Raw genomic sequence first — 17,381 nt, 5'->3', positions numbered from 1 at the left:
TTTTTTACTCCCTCTGGTTGCTCAGATATAAGTACAGAGAAGGCAGTTAGTTAGATTTTTGAGGGTTGGAAGTTAGCAAGGTAGGTGCTGTGGAAGAATAGAGTGGTTAAGGCAGTTCTGGGCTTTTTCAACAGAGTGTATTGATGGCATCTGTTTGATAAAAAGGGAAGTGAAAGCAGGAGGGAGTGAATGGATATTGAGAAAATGGAGGAATCAAGGGGCCGGAGGTTCCAATATGAGTAAGTAAGCTGGAAGGAGTAATAGGTCTGAGTGGGAGATTTGAATGGGGGATTTATGAGGTGATATTGTTTCTGTGATGAAATGTTTGGGTGTAACTGAGGAAGTCCCAATAGGGACTGAGGGAGTAGGTGGCTGAGATGGAGGGGCAAGGTCATTGGATGAGGAAGTTGAAGGTGTTGCCTGGGTTTCCTGTGCTAATTTTGAAGGGACCCAAAATTAAGGTAGGTTTGAGTGGAGAGGAAGGTTTGAGTGGAGAGGAAGTCTTATGAGTCAGGTATTGAATCCGGGATTCAGAAGTTTCTGAGAGGATGGTAGATGATCTCATGGAGAAGGGAAGGGAAGAAGTTGGTATAGCCCAATGGGTGACCCACAAAGGAGACAGGATTTTTCCTGAGGGAGGAGTAGAGGGAATGGTCTGGAGATGGCATTAGGACAAATAAGACCAATCTTAAATTAATAGGGCATGAGAGATTATAAACAGCCTCCACTTCAGAGGGCTGCAGGGGGAGTGCTACTCTCAGGGATCAGTCAGTTTGCAGGTGACTGATTTTCAATCTAGATGCACATTAGAATCACTTGGGGAGTATTTTAAAAACTACCAGTGCCTGGGCTTCACTTCCAGAGATTCTGTTTTATTGGCCTGGGGTGGGGCCCAAGTGTCAGTGTTTTTAAAAATGCCTTTGGTGATTCTAATGCACCCATAGTTGAGAATTACTGAGAGATGCAGGGAATGTTTACAGGAAAAGATGAGGATATAGGAGTGTTTACTGATCACAAAGAGGCCAGAGGGTTTTGGAAGGGAGAACAGTAGAAGGTTGGGTCATAGAATAATTTGTCCTCTTTCCCATGCAACATGGTGAGAGAACATCTAGTGTTATTTTGTAAGCAGTTTCTGGAATCTTCTGCTCTAGTTAAATGGGTCAGTCTCTGTTTTATATTTGCTAAAATGTATCTTTCAAGGATTGTGGGAAAGAGAGAATATGTGTTCTTGTTCTAAGTTTCTATCAGATAGAAACTGCCCTTTTTTATTTTTTTTCTGCTTTTAATATAAATTATCTGAGAAAGGGAGGACTGCTTGTGCCCTGAAGGAGTTTTTCCCTGTATCTTCAAGGCTGCTCTTGTCAGTCTTTATTCATACCCCTCTTTTTTTCCTCCTCCTTACAGTGGCACCCTCATTAATTTTCTTATCTCCAGTCCACTTGGGTGCCTTCTTTTTCATTTTTTCTCGATTTTTGTCTTTCTTCTGATCACTGAATCTATGAAGATAGAAACTTAAGGAAATGCAAAGGAAAAAAGAGCGTTAAAGTTTCAGAAGTGGAAGAAGAGGAAACTAGGATTCTCATTTCATTTTCTCACCTCTGTTATTTACAAGTGTGAAAGAGTCTGGTTCACCAGTCATTTATTAAATGCCTTCTGTCTGGGAAGTCTGACATCATTGTCACCAGTAAAGTGACCAACCATCCCACTTTGCTTGGGACTTGCCTAGTCTTAGCTTTGAAAGTCCTGAATCCTGACAGGCCCCTCAGTCCCAGACAACCCTGGGAAACCATCGAGAGTGTTGTGTTGGATAACCTGTATATGCAGCCTGCCTCTTGCTCTCAGGGAGCTTATGGTTTCCAGGGGCGTGAGAAAGCAATATATGTAATAAATCAGTTAAAATAAGAATATAAACAAGTACGTAGGTTTCCTAGATCACCATATCCAGACAGTTGATACAGATGATAACTATAAGGCATCAGAAAAAGGAAGACTATGTTATATATGAAAGAAACTAAAGTCTTAGATAACTTTGCTTCTAATTATACTGTTTTCCAATTGGCTGTACTTGAACCAGACCACTCCTGAACATAGGTTATTATATTGCTTTTGTAAGTTTATTCAAGACATACATTTTTCACTTGAGGTGATGAGGTATAGAAGCTTCTTTTCAGAATAATTCAAACCAATCCCACTATTCTTTTCTTTTCTAATTAGTTTGTAAATTCAATTGCATAGGTACAATGTGAACCTAGGAACAAGCCATCCTATTTCCTTTATTCCTTTCATGCTTCAGATACTCTTACTATATGATCTGGATTTGAAATGGTAGGAATTTCCAGCTAGGAGATAGGAGGAGGGTGGTTGGGGGATTGATCTTTTGCTAGAATTTGGAGTACCATGCATTGATATCTGAGAGATATATCAGAACATAGGAAACTCTGACTTCTTTAGTATGTATCATATCACTGTATTGGGATGCTCCTTCACACAGTTCATCAGCCCCTTAGATTGCCCTGTCTGCATCGCCCCTTCCACTACCACACCGAATCCCTTGATCTTGTAGACATGCTTCCTACGTTAGAGGTCTGGAATATTTGTAATCTGGACCTTCTCCTGTTAAACTGATCAGGTGAGAATATGATCCCAAGAAAACATTGTATTCCACAGCTATATGTGTATGGATTTCAATTCTTTTTAGGTGGCTGCAAAATTCGAGTTCAGGGGGAGTGGACCAGAGAGCGCCACTTTGAAATCCCTGATGAGGAACACTGTTTGAAGTTCCTCTCAGAGGTCCTTGCTGCTCAGGAAGGTAACTCAAGACTCCAGTTTTCTTTCTATTATTTGAATGAGAGTGCAATTCTGACATGCTCATACAGAGGCAAGCAGCCATTAGCAAAGTACCTTACCCGTTGAGCCTTGATAGCTGATTTTTTTTTCCTTCAGAAATGAACCTAGGGATAGGTTAGGGAACAAGTCTCTTCAGCTTTAAGGACACTGAGCCAGTTTCCAGAATCTTCAGTGTCATGGTATGGACAGCTTACTGTAAACTGTAATCCTCCTCCTGCCCCTAAATGATCCCAGAGCTGCCTTCATTTTCTTAGTCTCTTCCTTTACATTCAAGAATGCTGCTGGCCCCTGCGTTTGAGTGCTGAGTGAATGGCTTTTGGTTATGGTAAATTCCACTCAATGGAGGGCTCCCCAGTTTCTGACCATGACCCTTATCTCTCCAGCTCAGTCACAACTTCTTGTTCCAGAGCAAAAGGACTCATCCAGCTGGTACCAGAAATTAGACACTAAGGACAAACCTTCTGTATTTTCAGGTACTGAAAAGATTCTTTTTTCCCTGGTTGCTATGATCACTGCCTAGTCAATAGATTTTATCTGGATGGATAAGATAATGTGGATTAATGTGAATGTCAGACACCTTCTTCTATGGAGTGGCTTTATCAAGTCCATGCCAACTGACTGATGTTCATTCCTGATCCTTTCTGTGGCATGTCAGCTCTTCAGGAGCCAGCTTAGCAGAGTGGTAAAAAGTGCAGGCTCCAGGGCCAGACTGCCTGGGTTTGAATCCCAGTTTTACTACTTACTAGTTATATGACCTTGGTCAAGTTACTCAACAGCTCTGAGCTTTTGTTTCTTTTTCTATAACATGGGAACATTTTTATTAGTACTGATTTCACGAGTCTTTGTGACAATTAACTGAGATAATGATATAATCCCTTACTATCAACCAGGCATTGTGCTAAGTCTTCAGTAAATGTTAGCTCTTATTATTCAGGTTCCAAATTAACGTAAATTAAAATTGTTCTAGTTAATATGTCAGTCTTTCAGGGACATATGTGCTTCTTTCCCCAATCTGAGTTATCACTACCCTTATGATCAAACTTTCTGTTTGATGATGCCACTGAGCAAATAGTAATCAAATCAAAACTGCTGATTGAAGTGAAGCCCTATATATCCTGGATAAGTTGGATGTTACCTTTTTCTCCCTCTGACTCTTGGTTCTGTGTCCTTCAGGGCTTCTTGGATTTGAGGATAATTTTTCATCTATGAATTTGGACAAGAAAATAAATTCACAAAATCAGCCTATGGGGATTCATCGGGAACCCCCACCCCCGCCCCCTTCAGTGAATAGAATGTAAGTCGTATGTCAAAACATATTTCCCATGTAGGAGACTTTCCTATTTTAGGCAATTTCACTTTTGAATTTCTCATTTATTTGCTAGGCTTCCACGTGACAAAGAAGCTTCTAACAAGGAACAGCCCAAAGTGACCAACACCATGCGGAAGCTCTTTGTACCAAATACCCAATCTGGACAGCGCGAGGGTCTCATCAAACATATCCTGGCAAAGCGAGAGAAAGAGTATGTCAACATTCAGACTTTCAGGTTAGTCTCTCTTCTACCTACTGAGGTATAGCAGAAAATGGCCTTTTGATATGTAAGGTGTTTGTTTAATTAGCTTAATTAAAAATCAAAGCATAATAAAAAGGAACGGTCAACTGATTCAAGCCCTTGTCTCTATGCTGGTCTATAACATACATATCCAAAACAATGCAAATGTTGTAATTTCCCTTGGATTTTCTAACTACTGATGATACCACGTCTACTAATGTTTCTGTCCACTCTTAGAGAACCAGGTCAAGCTTACATGTACTAGAGAAATATCCCCGGCACATTGCATAAACAAGTGTGTCTATCTATATGGCCTGCTGAAGTTTTTCCTGCCAGTATTGGAAAATTAAAGGCCACCATTACTTTTCTAGATGTTAACTTACTTTGGTAGGTTAACTAAAGAAAGTTTCACTCAGTCCTCTTGATTGGGAGATCTGTCTTGGATTCTTTCCTCTATATTATATTTTTCATTTCACCTTTACTTGTTGATCTCTTCTTTTCTGGACCCAGACTGTGTGGTGGGTGCTGTGGCATGGCGTGTATCCCAATGTGCAAAGCAGCAACGCTTTTCTTTATTTGTGAACAGCATGTACCCTTATAGTCCAAGATTCCACTCCCATCTGCTATCCCATTATGCCTCATTTATTCTAATTCAATCATAACTATATTCCAATGCTAAAACCTCCAGTTCCTCATATTCTCCGTGATGCTTATATTTGTATGTAAACAGTTAAGACAGTCATGAGTTTTCCCTTCTGCTTTCCCCCTTGGTACTATATCTGCCTCAACAGAATTTCCTACACAGATGTCCTTGTAATCCTTTGGGAAGTGAGTTTTTGGATTCAACTACCGCTCCCTGTGGAGCAGTTATCCGTATTAGATGCACTTACCTCTTTCCCATCCACAAGCTCTCCCTTCAAGTCTGAGTTTAGATGGAGTCTGACTGAAAGGAAATGTGGTGTTTTTTAAATAGAGACTTGGTTCTTTTGTGTAGGTTCACCTAGTGTAAAATTTAGAGAGAATAAGCCCACTGCCTTTGTGTTCTACGTGAAAGCTTTTTCTTATGTGTGTGGCAAAACATTTTGAGAAATTATGTTGGCTTATTTTGAACATACCCTTGTATAGAAGTGATGAGAGAACTTCTGTTGGTTCATACTTGACCTTTGTTTTCAAATTATTTTTTGGTATTATGTATTAGATTTTTTGTTGGAACTTGGAACGTGAACGGCCAGTCTCCAGATAGTGGGTTAGAACCTTGGCTGAACTGTGATCCGAACCCTCCTGATGTCTACTGTATTGGGTAAAGAACACGTCTGCAATTTCCTTTTGGCTCTGTATTTGGTGTTAGTTTACATGACACTTTGCCCTCCTTTTTTCTTTAAACTATTTGGTAAAACCTACTGTAGACTATATATGAGAGTTAACTTATAGGTCAAACTTGTGCGATCAGAAAGGAACGCTATCTAAAATGGTGTAAGGAAGCATCTAGTCCTCTCGAAACCCATAGAAAACTATATTCTTCCTAGAAACTGAGACTTGAGGTCAGTTCTAACAGTGACTATTTCTATATCTAAGCAAAACTCTACTGTTATCCCTTGTGGAGGTTTTTTATGTTTTACATAGCCTGTGCATATGTTTGTGGAGAGTCTTGCAAAAAGAAAGCTACTTGTCTTTACTGATCACCTGGGTCAACAGAGCAGTTCTATAAAATTTCTCTCTCTCCCATTCCTTTTTTCAACTAATGTCTCAGAAAATGGGACAAGAGGTAGTCAGAGATAATTATGGGATATGTACAGATCTCACATCCTCTTGTTTTCTCAGATTCCAAGAGCTGGACTTGAGCACAGAAGCCTTTTTCTACTTTGAATCTGTGAAGGAACAAGAGTGGTCCATGGCTGTGGAGAGGGCTTTGCATGTCAAAGCCAAGTATAAGAAAGTAAGCTGCAATTATTTATCTTTTTTAGTATAAAACTAAATAGAACTCGCTAGGAGTTTTTCTGTTATCTGTAACTTGTTCCAAAAGAACAGTTTAATTGAATTCTTCCCCATGTGTAATACTGGAATAGGGCAAACTAATCCTATATACCTGTTTCCTAGAAAAAAATTTCCCTAAGCTTTCCAATCCTATATTTTCTTTGCTCAGGTAGCTTTTAAGAGAAAAAAAGAATTTTCTTGTTCTCATAACAATAATTAACTCAAAATAATTACATATAAAGTAACTGATTTGTGCAGTAAGAGTTTAAGATTAAAATTGTTCACTGAAATGGTCAGAACTGGATGTTCAAACAGAAAAGCAATTTGCAGCATGTGGATGCATAGGGTATGCTTTGGAATCAGAGCAAGAACAGAAGTGTTGTGGAATTGAAATGAGTTCTAAACTTGGTTGTAAGTCACGAGGAAAGTTGACTTTAGCAAGGTGGGCCAATTTGTTGGTCTTTAGAAGGCACATAGTAGAGGCTACCAGAAGAGTTATTTTAATTACAGGGCTACCATACTAAGCCCTTTAAAAGGAGTCATCTGTCTGAGTAGTTTTTGTCCACATTTTCTAGCAGTTGATATAAGTAATAAAACTCCTGAAGATGTTATTCCTCTCATATAGGTCCCTGACTAATGTGTTTTTCAGAAATGTTTCTAGCTCTAGTTCACAGACCTTAAAATAATAAAAGTAAAAAGGATTGCTATTTTATAAATTTTAATTTCTTAGGAAATTGGAAATAAGAAACTAGGAAGGAGAGTCAAAAGGAACAAGCTGGGATAGAGGCTTTATATTTATTAATTGAGTTTTTAATGCTGCCTACTCCTGGTAGGCTAAAAAGTGATTAACATAATGGATCTAGAGCTGAGTGTGCTTGTTGTCCCTAAAGACTTTTAAGTCTTACTGGTCAGAGCCAGATTAAAGCTTCCCCAGAGAAATTTTGTTTCCTCTTTATGGAGTCCACTGGGAAATTAGAGGATTTGGATTCAGATTTGGACATTGTTATGTCTTATTGGTGGAAAATCAGTTGTGGGACGTTAGATATGTGACAAAGAGTAGTAACATGAACCTTTTCTAACTCCCTGGAACTCATAGGTTCAACTAGTCCGCCTTGTTGGGATGATGCTCCTGATATTTGCCAGAAAGGATCAGTGTCGATATATCCGTGATGTTGCTACAGAAACAGTTGGAACTGGAATCATGGGGAAAATGGTGAGTTACTTTGGAAATGAGCCTGATTATTATTTATGTCGGCGTGAAGTTCAATTGCTAGTTGTGTCTTCGTACTAACTGTGAATAATTACTCTTGCTAACAGGGAAACAAAGGTGGGGTAGCTGTGAGATTTGTATTTCACAACACTACCTTTTGCATTGTCAATTCCCACCTGGCTGCCCATGTGGAGGACTTTGAGAGAAGGAATCAAGATTATAAGGACATCTGTGCACGAATGAGTTTCGTGGTCCCAAATCAGACCCTCCCACAGCTGAACATCATGAAACATGAGTGAGTGGTTAAGTCTCCTTTAGCCTTTGAGTAGGGGGGCTGAGAAGAGATTAAACGTGATGAGAGACTGTAGAGCTGTGAAGAGTGAGGGATTATCATTTAGGGGTTGGGGTCACGAAGAAGAGCGAGTTTTTGAGGAATAGCAGATTCACTGAGGCAGAGAAATCAGGTTTGCCATCATTGGAAAGGTTAGCTCTATTAGTGGGCATCTAAGAGTAACACTAGCTGGGGTCTGTCATTTGGAGTCAGTTTTTATTGTTTTTTACTATAAAATAGAAATGTTCATTGTAATTGTAATAAAAGATAAAATTAAAAGTAAAAATCTCTCATTTCTTATCCTCTACTCTCCCCAGCCAGCCCCATCTCCAAAGGAAACCATCGTTAACAATTTGGTGTGTATTCTTCTAGAGTTGTGCTGTCCACTGTGACAGCCAGTAGCCATAGGTGGCTATTGGACACTTGAAAGTAGCTAGTCCAAATTGAGATGTGCTGTAAGCATAAACTATACACCTGGATTTCAGAGACTACTTAGTGGGGAAAAATTGTAAAATATCTCAATTTTTTAATATTGATTACATGTTGAAATGATAATAATTTGGATATGATGAGTTAAATGAAATTTATTGTTATTTTAACTTGTTTCTTTTACTTTTTAAAGGCAGCTACTAGAAAATTTAAAATTACATCTGTGATATGCATTACATTTCTTTTGAATAGTGTCGTTCTAGACTTTTCTCCATGCACATACAAGCACACACATACTCGTTATATAGGACTATATTATTCTATTTATTGTGGATCTCTTTCTAAGCCAGTATATTTATGTATAGTCACCTTATTTTAATGTCTATGAATTATTAAGAATAGGGGTGGTGGAGATTTAAAGACACTAATGGATCAGCAGGATAATATAAAGAGAAAGGTTAGTAAAGAATGGGACATAAGGATATGAAGCAGAAATCAATTGAGGGATGGATTGGGTGGTAGAAAATGATTAGTTATAAAGAAATTAATACTGGTAATTAAAATTCTGAGAGGGTGATGTGATTTGGAATAAGTGGTTTGAAATGGGAATTAGTAGGAAAACAAAAGATAATTTAGGGGTAGTAGAATCAGTACAGAGTAGGGTAACTGAGGAAAGAGTAGGGAAGGGTAGTGATATTGGCCTGTTTCCATATTGTCTCAACAATTAAGATCATATGGAATTCTGTTTCATGGTAGTAAAATCAAGGCCTTGACATTAATGGTCATAAAGTTGCCCTGAAATTCCTTAAATTTATTTCCCTAGGATTCCAGAAATTTCCTGTTGCATTTAAGATTGGCAAAGAGACCCATTTGCGACTTGAGATAGCTCACAGGAGAATCCATTTTGGTGTGGTGATTTCAAGGTTTCCCCTGTGGGGCTCTCAGCACACCTAGGGGCCTGTTGCTGTGATAGGGAGCCTGAGGAGCCCGTGGCATGCCAGTCTCCTTTCTGCCTGGGACTTGGACTGCAGATCTGGGGCAGGGCTAGACAGATTGGCTATAGCCGAGAGCCGTAGACATACGTTTACTGGTGGGCCCTGCTTGGGAGAGCTGTCATTCAGACCACGCAGACCTTAGTGGAGAGCCTGCAGAACGTCAGGGCTCAGAGAGGCAGAAAACGTTCAGATTCTCTTCCCCTAGAGACCTGGCAAGCAGCCAGGCAAAATTTTGAAGCTAGTCCAGCAAATAAACTCCATGCTTCTCTCTGGCTGTTAACTCCTTGGCTTCTGAATCCCATACATATACTATGTTTCCCCATCTGTGTTCTTCCTATGTGGAGTGCCTTTCCTCCCACCTATTTTGTAATCCCTATTCCCTCTCAAGTGTTGATAATACTTGCCCCCAAAGGATAGTTACCCCTTGTCAGATAGTGATAAATGAATCCTTATCAACCATCTATCCATTTTGCTTCTCTCCATTCTTCACTGATTTTTTTTTTTCCTTCTAATTGCTACTTTTGTTCATATATTTCCTGATCCTCAGTGTTGTCATCTGGTTGGGAGATTTGAACTATAGACTTTGCATGCCTGATGCCAATGAAGTGAAGAGTCTTATTAACAAGAATGACCTTCAGAGACTCTTGAAATTTGACCAGGTAAGTAAATTTTCATTTTATAGATACTTTCCTAGATGGCTGATAAAATTGTTAGGTTTATGAGATAGATGCATGGGAGGTGTGTCTTACTCTAGAAATAGATGGAAAGGTCTCATTGTCTTGCGAAAACAGTGTGACTAGTGATGCAATGAATACACACAAGGTTTGTAGCACTTATATTAAGTACTTGGATGGGAGGAGGGGAGATAATGTTAGTGATAAAAGTAAATATAACATTTATTCATTAAGTCTGTATCAAGAAGAGATTTCAGAGATTTGTATAAATGAGTTGGAGAATGGGTGGGGTTAATTGGAGAACACTTCCTGGAGGAAGTGAGCCTTCAGCTATGTTGATGTGGTTTGGCAGATGAAACAGGGAAAGCTGCTCTATGATTACTTGGCAGGCTTAGCAACAGCTTGGAGGTAAAAGAGGGAGGCCCTGTGAGGGGATTGGGAAGCACAGAAGAGAAGTTTATCTGGGATAAATAGCGCAAGTTGGGATCTGATGGGAACTGATTGAGAAGTTGGGGCAAGCGGGTTTATAGATGTTAAAACCTGTGGGAAGGGGCCGGCCCCGTGGCTTAGCGGTTAAATGCGCCTGCTCCGCTACTGGCGGCCCAGGTTCGGATCCCGGGCGCGCACCGATGCACTGCTTGTCCGGCCACACTGACGCGGCGTCCCACATACAGCAACCAGAAGGATGTGCAACTATGACGTACAGCTATCTACTGGGGCTTTGGGGGAAAAAAAAAAGGGAGGATTGGCAATAGATGTTAGCTCAGAGCCAGTCTTCCTCAGCAAAAAGAGGAGGATTAGCACGGATGTTAGCTCAGGGCTGATCTTCCTCGCACACAAAAAAAACAACCTGTGGGAAAAGCATTGATTCGGTAACATTTATATAAAACTTGATGTTCAGGAACCTAGTTTTCCATAAATTTGCCTCTGAACCTGGCAAATGACTGACTTAAATTCTTACTTCAGTTTATGGATACTGACTACCAAAAGTGAATGCTTCTTATTGAGGGAAGAAAATGTTTCAACTGATTTGGGTGTCTTTAAATCTTTACGGGAACCTTTTTGACCTTCAGACATAGTCAAAATTCAGGTGTTTTGCAGTAGAATGGTCTTTGCAGTGAGCCTTTCTTGGCTGTGCCTTCCTTCACATTGAGATTGGCTGGCTAATTTCTTTGCATTTCTTCCTCTATCTTGCCTCCAAAGGGGGTATAGTTGGAATAAATTCTGAGTCTTGTGTAATTCTGGTAAAATATTAGAGTGAGGATAACTTTCAAAACGATCTGTAACTATTGACTGAATTTGGCTTTTGGAATTAGCCATTCAACATTTGTGTGCGTTTTTTTTAAATTAAAATTGTGCTAAATGGTTCCTGTCCAACTTCAGGGAACTTATGATTATTCAGATTTCATTTTTCCATTTTACCCGACCACTATTAGCAATAAAAAATTAACGATGCACTCATAATGAGAAGCCTATCTGTGGGTGAGTTTAGATGCTATAGAAATGGCAAGATTTAATTCATAAGGTATAGAAATTTTATGTACGTACTTGGACATTTGCAAAGGCTGTGGAACTAGATACTTAGTAATGGCTGATCAACCTGATTATTACTTATATTAAGATGGTGTTACCCTGCTTATGTAGTGCTTCTTTCTATCTCTAGCTAAATATTCAGCGCACACAGAAAAAAGCTTTTGCTGACTTCATTGAAGGGGAAATCAAGTTTACCCCCACTTATAAGTATGACTCTAAAACAGACCGATGGGATTCCAGGTAAAATAATAAGAACCTCCTCATGGACTAGGTTAAGGCCTGAACTTATTTCTATTTCTCCATATTGGTGAAGGGCTAGGAATTTTTTAGGTCATGGCAAAAGCAGATATAAAAACTTAATGGCTCGGTGCGATTACAGAAGAGTTTTTAATTCATGTGTACTCAAAAGTGAGCTTATCTTAAGAAAGTTTACTTCTGTGTCAGGACTGTTGAAGTTTTGTGGGCTGCCTGCAGTGCCTCATTTCTGTCACCTCAGCAAACTTGCGTAGATTTTTACCTTCCTGATCTCACCCCTATTTCCTTTTCCTTACCTATTGCCCTGTTCTGTTTTTTTCCAAACTGTTTCTCAACAATTTAACTGAGGACACCCAAAGCTGAAAATAAAGAGCCATGAAAGGTTCTTCCAGCAGAGTGGGTCTCAATCCTGAATACACATTAGAATCACTTGGGGGACTTTTGAAAATACTGATGTCTGGGCCCGACCTCTGCAACTGCCAGAGAAAGCTGAGAACCACTGTCTAGGGGGCCCTCTGATTTCCTAATATCCCCCAGTATAGTGCCCCTCTCAGTACGTTCCTGATATGTATTTGTCTTCTACATACTATTTATTTCTTTGTTTCCCGTGGTTTCCTAGCTGGCTGAGCCCAGAAGCCTAAAAGAGAAAGAATCCCTGGGCATATTCAGCTTCTTTAGACTCAGAGAGCACTATGGTGGGATGGGGAGGAGTCTGTATCCCTGTGCTCTGAGGGAGCTAGTCAGCAAGTGAAAAGTGACACCTGACAGATCTTGTATACTTTGCCTTGTTTCTTCCACTCACCTGACTGGGGAGTCAACTGAAGAGCTACTGATAAGAACTTATTTGTGTCACCTTCTGGATCAGGTGTACAGGGTATTGCTTATTTTAATAGAATGATGAATAGGCTTTTTCTCTACCCTTGGTATTCTATGGGCTCTTATATGTTCAAACTTGAATACTTAGATGTTAGTTCATCCATATTAGAAGAAGCTAGACTTGTACATAAAAGTCCAGGTTTAAAGGAGAAATCTCTGCTATTACTCATCTCCAGAGACTAAGCCCATTCTAGAAATAGAAGATTGGATTTTTTAGATTTTATTGTCTATCTGTTGTAAAGTGTCATTGCAGTTCATAAGCAAAGGAAGGGGAAGGGTTCTGGATATAATCCTGACCTGAGGATATTTTAAGAAGGTATTATATTATACCACCGGGGGAACATTGTTGAAAATGTAATCCTAATCTTAGAAGCACAATCTATTCCTTCATTAGATAACTATTCATTGAACACCTACTTTGCACCAGATACTGTGCTAGGGACTGGGAATTCAGTGGCAAAACAAACAGTCACTTCACCGAGTTTGCAATATAGTAGGGAAGATAATAGTTGGAGTCATTAGAGAAGAAGCATATAACAAGAGGGCCTAACCCAGGTCTGAACTAGTGTGGTAGGTATTACATTCTTGTGTGGTATGTTCTCTTTATAATTCCTTTCTTTATTTACAGTGGGAAATGTCGGGTTCCAGCCTGGTGTGACCGAATTCTTTGGAGAGGAACAAATGTTAATCAACTTCATTACCGGAGTCACATGGAACTGAAAACCAGTGACCACAAGCCTGTTAGCTCCCTCTTCCATATTGGGGTAAATACTTGTTTGTTCATTCATTTGTTTGTGTGTTAAGTATCTATTCTTAGAGCATTATTTAGACTCAGAGCAGATCAGTAATTCAGTGAGCCATAAATGTTTCCATAACCAAATAATCATTTGCAGCGTTGAGAAGTTAGTGCCCTCGACCCTCCTAAATGCTGTCCATATGGCTCTTAATGCTCCAAGCCAGTTAGTGACACAGATGTTTCTCCTGCTGCATAATGGCTGAGTAGTAACCTTAGCCTCCTAAAGTCGTTATACATAAAGAAGAGTTCAAAGCTAGGTTTTAAAGGATGAGTAGCTTTTCATCAGCTAGATAGTAAGGAGGGGAAGCACCGGGAGAGAGGTTCCAGATGGAGGGGTGGGGACAGCAGGAGCAAAGGCACAGACTGGTCAGGATACAACCAACTCACCAACTTTGTGTATTATCTTAAGAGATATATTATCAGCCCTACTATAGTGAAGTTTTCCTGTCCAGGAGCACAGGTTTTAAATTTTTCTTTAACTTTTATGTATCCTGGGCTGGATTAGTGGCCAATTATTTATTTTTTTTTGTCTCTGTTGTAAGTAAAGTTTTTGTTTTCACATTGTATGTTCTAGCTGTGTGTTATTAGTGCGTAGGTTATATCTTGGGATCTCATTGGTTTAATTTATTAAAGCTAGTACATTCAGGTTATTTCTTGTAGATTTTCCAGACCTGCGGTTACATAATCTGTCAGAATCTATATAGTGCAGTGCTTGATAGGATCGGCTTTATAGCTAGACTACTTAGATTTGCATCCCAGTTCAACCGCTTTATGTGTGTCCATGGAAAATTTATGTAACATCCCTATGCCTCACTTTCCTCCTCTGTAAAATGGGGATAACAATGGTACCTCCTTAAGATTAATGAGGTAAGATATGGGAAGAGCATAGCAGGGTAGATTTCTTTCCTCTATATATGTCGATTTTTTGGGTTTCTGAGATAGGTTATCACCAACATGTCTTATCCTACTCCTGTCTTAAAGGGGAATGACTTTGGGGCTTTTCCTTTATGTACAAAATTACTTCTTGGTCTTAGAAAAGATTCTAAATTTTATTGAGGCAATCGTGACTTGACTTTTGTCCATCTTGGTATTTTAAAATAATAATAATAGTAAATATTCCTCAGATAGTAGCTAGTATGTGCCAGAGACTGTGCTAGGCAATTTACACACATCTCATTTACTCCTCACAGCAATGCTTTGAGTTAAATATTTCTCATTTAACAGATGAACAAATGGAGAACCAACGAGTTTAAATAACTTCTTTATGAGCATTCAGCTAGAAGGAGAGCTGAAATTCAAATCTTAAGTCTAACTCCCAGGCCTATAGATGCTCTTTCCACTACCCCACAATGCCTCTATAGTTCCAAAGACCTTACTGACTAGATATACCCTCAGCTACTACTTTTAGGCTACCTAATTTCTAGTTGTGTACTTGTGGGCTGCCCTGTTTTCTTCATTTGAGTTTTCTTAAACCATTTTTAAAAACATGTCTTTCCGCAGACAGACACTAACCTTTTTGGTTTAATCAGCTGTGTTTCAGTGTTTGTTTGTATTTCTTTTCAGAATCTTGGAATATTTGTAATACTCCATACATATTAATCCAGAGCTCCCAGCAAGATATTTAAAATTTTTCCATGATTCCTGTTTATTTTTGTGTATCTTCAATAAAGGTCTCCCTTTCTAGTTTTTAATACTTTAGAATTACACAGGAATTCAAAAGTTCTTTCTCTTTAAAATAAAAAAATTTAAACAAAATTTACAGATAAAGCTGAAGTTCTTCAATCCCTGTTCTATTCTCCACTCCCACCTTTGCCTAAACCCCCACTCCCCAGCCAGACCAACTATCCTTAGTAATTTATATCTTTCTGGACCAGTGCTGTCTAATAAGTCTTTCTGTGATGATGGGAATGTTCTAGATCTATCCTGTCCAGTACAGTACCTACTAGCTGCAGGCAGCTGTTGATCACTTGAAGTGTGGCTAGTGCAACTGAGAGAACTGAATTTTCAATTTTGTTTAATTTGAAGTAATTTAAATGTCCATATGTGGCTACTGGCTGTTATATTGGATAGCACAGTTTTAGACCTCTGCATATGCTTTTCTGTTTACCCATACATAATATAGTATTGTTTTGTATGTTGGTGTGTAGATATCATAAATGGTCTCATACTATATGATTTGGTCTGCAACTGCTCTTTTTTTAATTCAATAGTGTGTCTTGGAGGGCTATCCATGTTATTACATAAAGATCTAGCTCATTGTATTTTTTCTTAATTCCTAATTTTGTCAATAAATTTCCTTTTCTAAAATGGGTGTATCAGGTGGTGACATTCTATGGTGTTTTTCCCCTTCATTGTCCTTGTTGTGCCATTAAGGGCTATGATCATGATATCCCAGTGAGAAAAGCTTTGATTTTATTGAGTAACCACCCCATATTTTGGACTCTTGGACATGCTATGATTAGAGGCCTTAAAAACCACATTATTTTTTTTTTTACCACCATTGGCATCAATGACTTTTAACAAAGGGGCCAAATGCTCAGTGGCCAGTTAACTTCAGAAGACTTGCTGTGGGCTAGCTGAGGTTAAGCTGAGATAGGGTTCCCACCCCTGCTTTTGGTAATGGGATCTGTTGCATTGGTTCTCACATTTTGGTGGACATAAGAATTGCCTAGAGAGCTTTAAAAAACGCAGATGCATGGACCCCATCCCTGGAGTTGTGATCAGTAGGCCAAGGCATCTGCATTTTTAAGACCTATCCGAGTTGATCCTGTTGCTTACCTCATATTTCAGAAAGGGTCTTACACTAGAGGTCCAGATATCACCTCTGGTATTAACTGTGGCAGTGAGCAACTTAGTTGATCTTTTTGTATCTCAATATTCTCAACTATCAGGAGAAGAATCATCCTTGGCTTTGGTAGCCTCACAGGTTGTTGTGAAAATAAGATGACATATGTAAAATACTTTTTGAAATAAAAAGTTGTAAAGTTTTGTAAAAGTAGTGAAAAAGTATAAAATTCCTCTTAACCTAACACTATAGTATGAACCCTGGTGACACTAGTGATTGCTTGCTCCTCAGTTCTCTCATCGTTATGGTTCAGATATGTAAAAACCTTCCCAGTCTTTGAGATATTTGGCTCGGCCTCAATGTTCTTATTGTCCACATTTGCATTACAACCTCTACGCGTGCCTCAATCTTTTTCTTTTTTTTTGACATTGAATTTGTGAAGTTCTCTATTCTAAAAAGAAACTGGGATCTCAATAAGTTAAAATGCTATGTTAATTGTGTTCATTTTTGGCATCAATATGTATGAAATTTTAACAAAACACAGCTATATTAGGAAGCTGAAAATGCTGTGTCAGGTGGGAGATTTTTGATCTATTGGTCAAGATGATTTGTCTCTCTGTTGTCACACTTGCTCTAATCCAGGGCATTTTGGGTCAGCCATTTTCTAAAATGGCCATAGGTTCCATTTACTAACGTACCTTTATCATATAACCTGAGCTTGCTTTAATCATTTTTCTGCTGTTTCAACACTTTCTGATCATTATTAGAAATAGTAATAGGTATGTTTTGACACTGTCATTTTGTGCAGCACAGGAAATCATTTTTACCACAATCGTCACATTTTCTCCACCACCAAATAACTTATCAATGGAATGAGAAAATATTCTTCCCAAATATTTATTATTGCCAGGCTTCTTAGCACAGAGGTTTAACTTTTTCAGGAAGTTATCCAATTAACCTTACCTTTACCTTAAAGGGTGTGATTCTGTAATGCTTAGTGTAATTTATGTTTGTTTTAGTGACCTTTTAAAAATTGTTAGCCTCTTAGAGATATATAAGTTGAGAGCACATAAGACTGAAACAAGGATCTCTTTTCTTTCAGGTAAAGGTTGTGGATGGAGTGAGA

General features: G+C 38.9%; 1 protein-coding gene across 3 annotated transcripts in view; it reads left to right on the top strand.

Moving 5' to 3' along the window:
* Positions 1-17,381, top strand: part of OCRL (OCRL inositol polyphosphate-5-phosphatase) — a 47,635-nt gene that overhangs the window by 13,425 nt on the left and 16,829 nt on the right. For all 3 annotated transcript variants that reach the window (XM_087426747.1, XM_014792804.2, XM_087426748.1), the window contains exons 5-15: positions 2,699-2,809; positions 3,231-3,320; positions 4,021-4,141; positions 4,230-4,391; positions 5,596-5,697; positions 6,219-6,333; positions 7,468-7,584; positions 7,689-7,876; positions 9,884-9,995; positions 11,674-11,783; positions 13,303-13,438. In XM_087426747.1, the coding sequence (XP_087282873.1) occupies positions 2,699-2,809; positions 3,231-3,320; positions 4,021-4,141; positions 4,230-4,391; positions 5,596-5,697; positions 6,219-6,333; positions 7,468-7,584; positions 7,689-7,876; positions 9,884-9,995; positions 11,674-11,783; positions 13,303-13,438 (1,364 nt within the window). The remainder of the gene's footprint in view (positions 1-2,698; positions 2,810-3,230; positions 3,321-4,020; positions 4,142-4,229; positions 4,392-5,595; positions 5,698-6,218; positions 6,334-7,467; positions 7,585-7,688; positions 7,877-9,883; positions 9,996-11,673; positions 11,784-13,302; positions 13,439-17,381) is intronic.

The sequence above is a fragment of the Ceratotherium simum genome, chromosome X (assembly GCF_057802395.1).
Source record: "Ceratotherium simum simum isolate JZ-2026a chromosome X, ASM5780239v1, whole genome shotgun sequence".
Lineage (NCBI taxonomy): Eukaryota > Metazoa > Chordata > Mammalia > Perissodactyla > Rhinocerotidae > Ceratotherium > Ceratotherium simum.
This window is presented reverse-complemented; position numbering and strand designations above follow the sequence as displayed.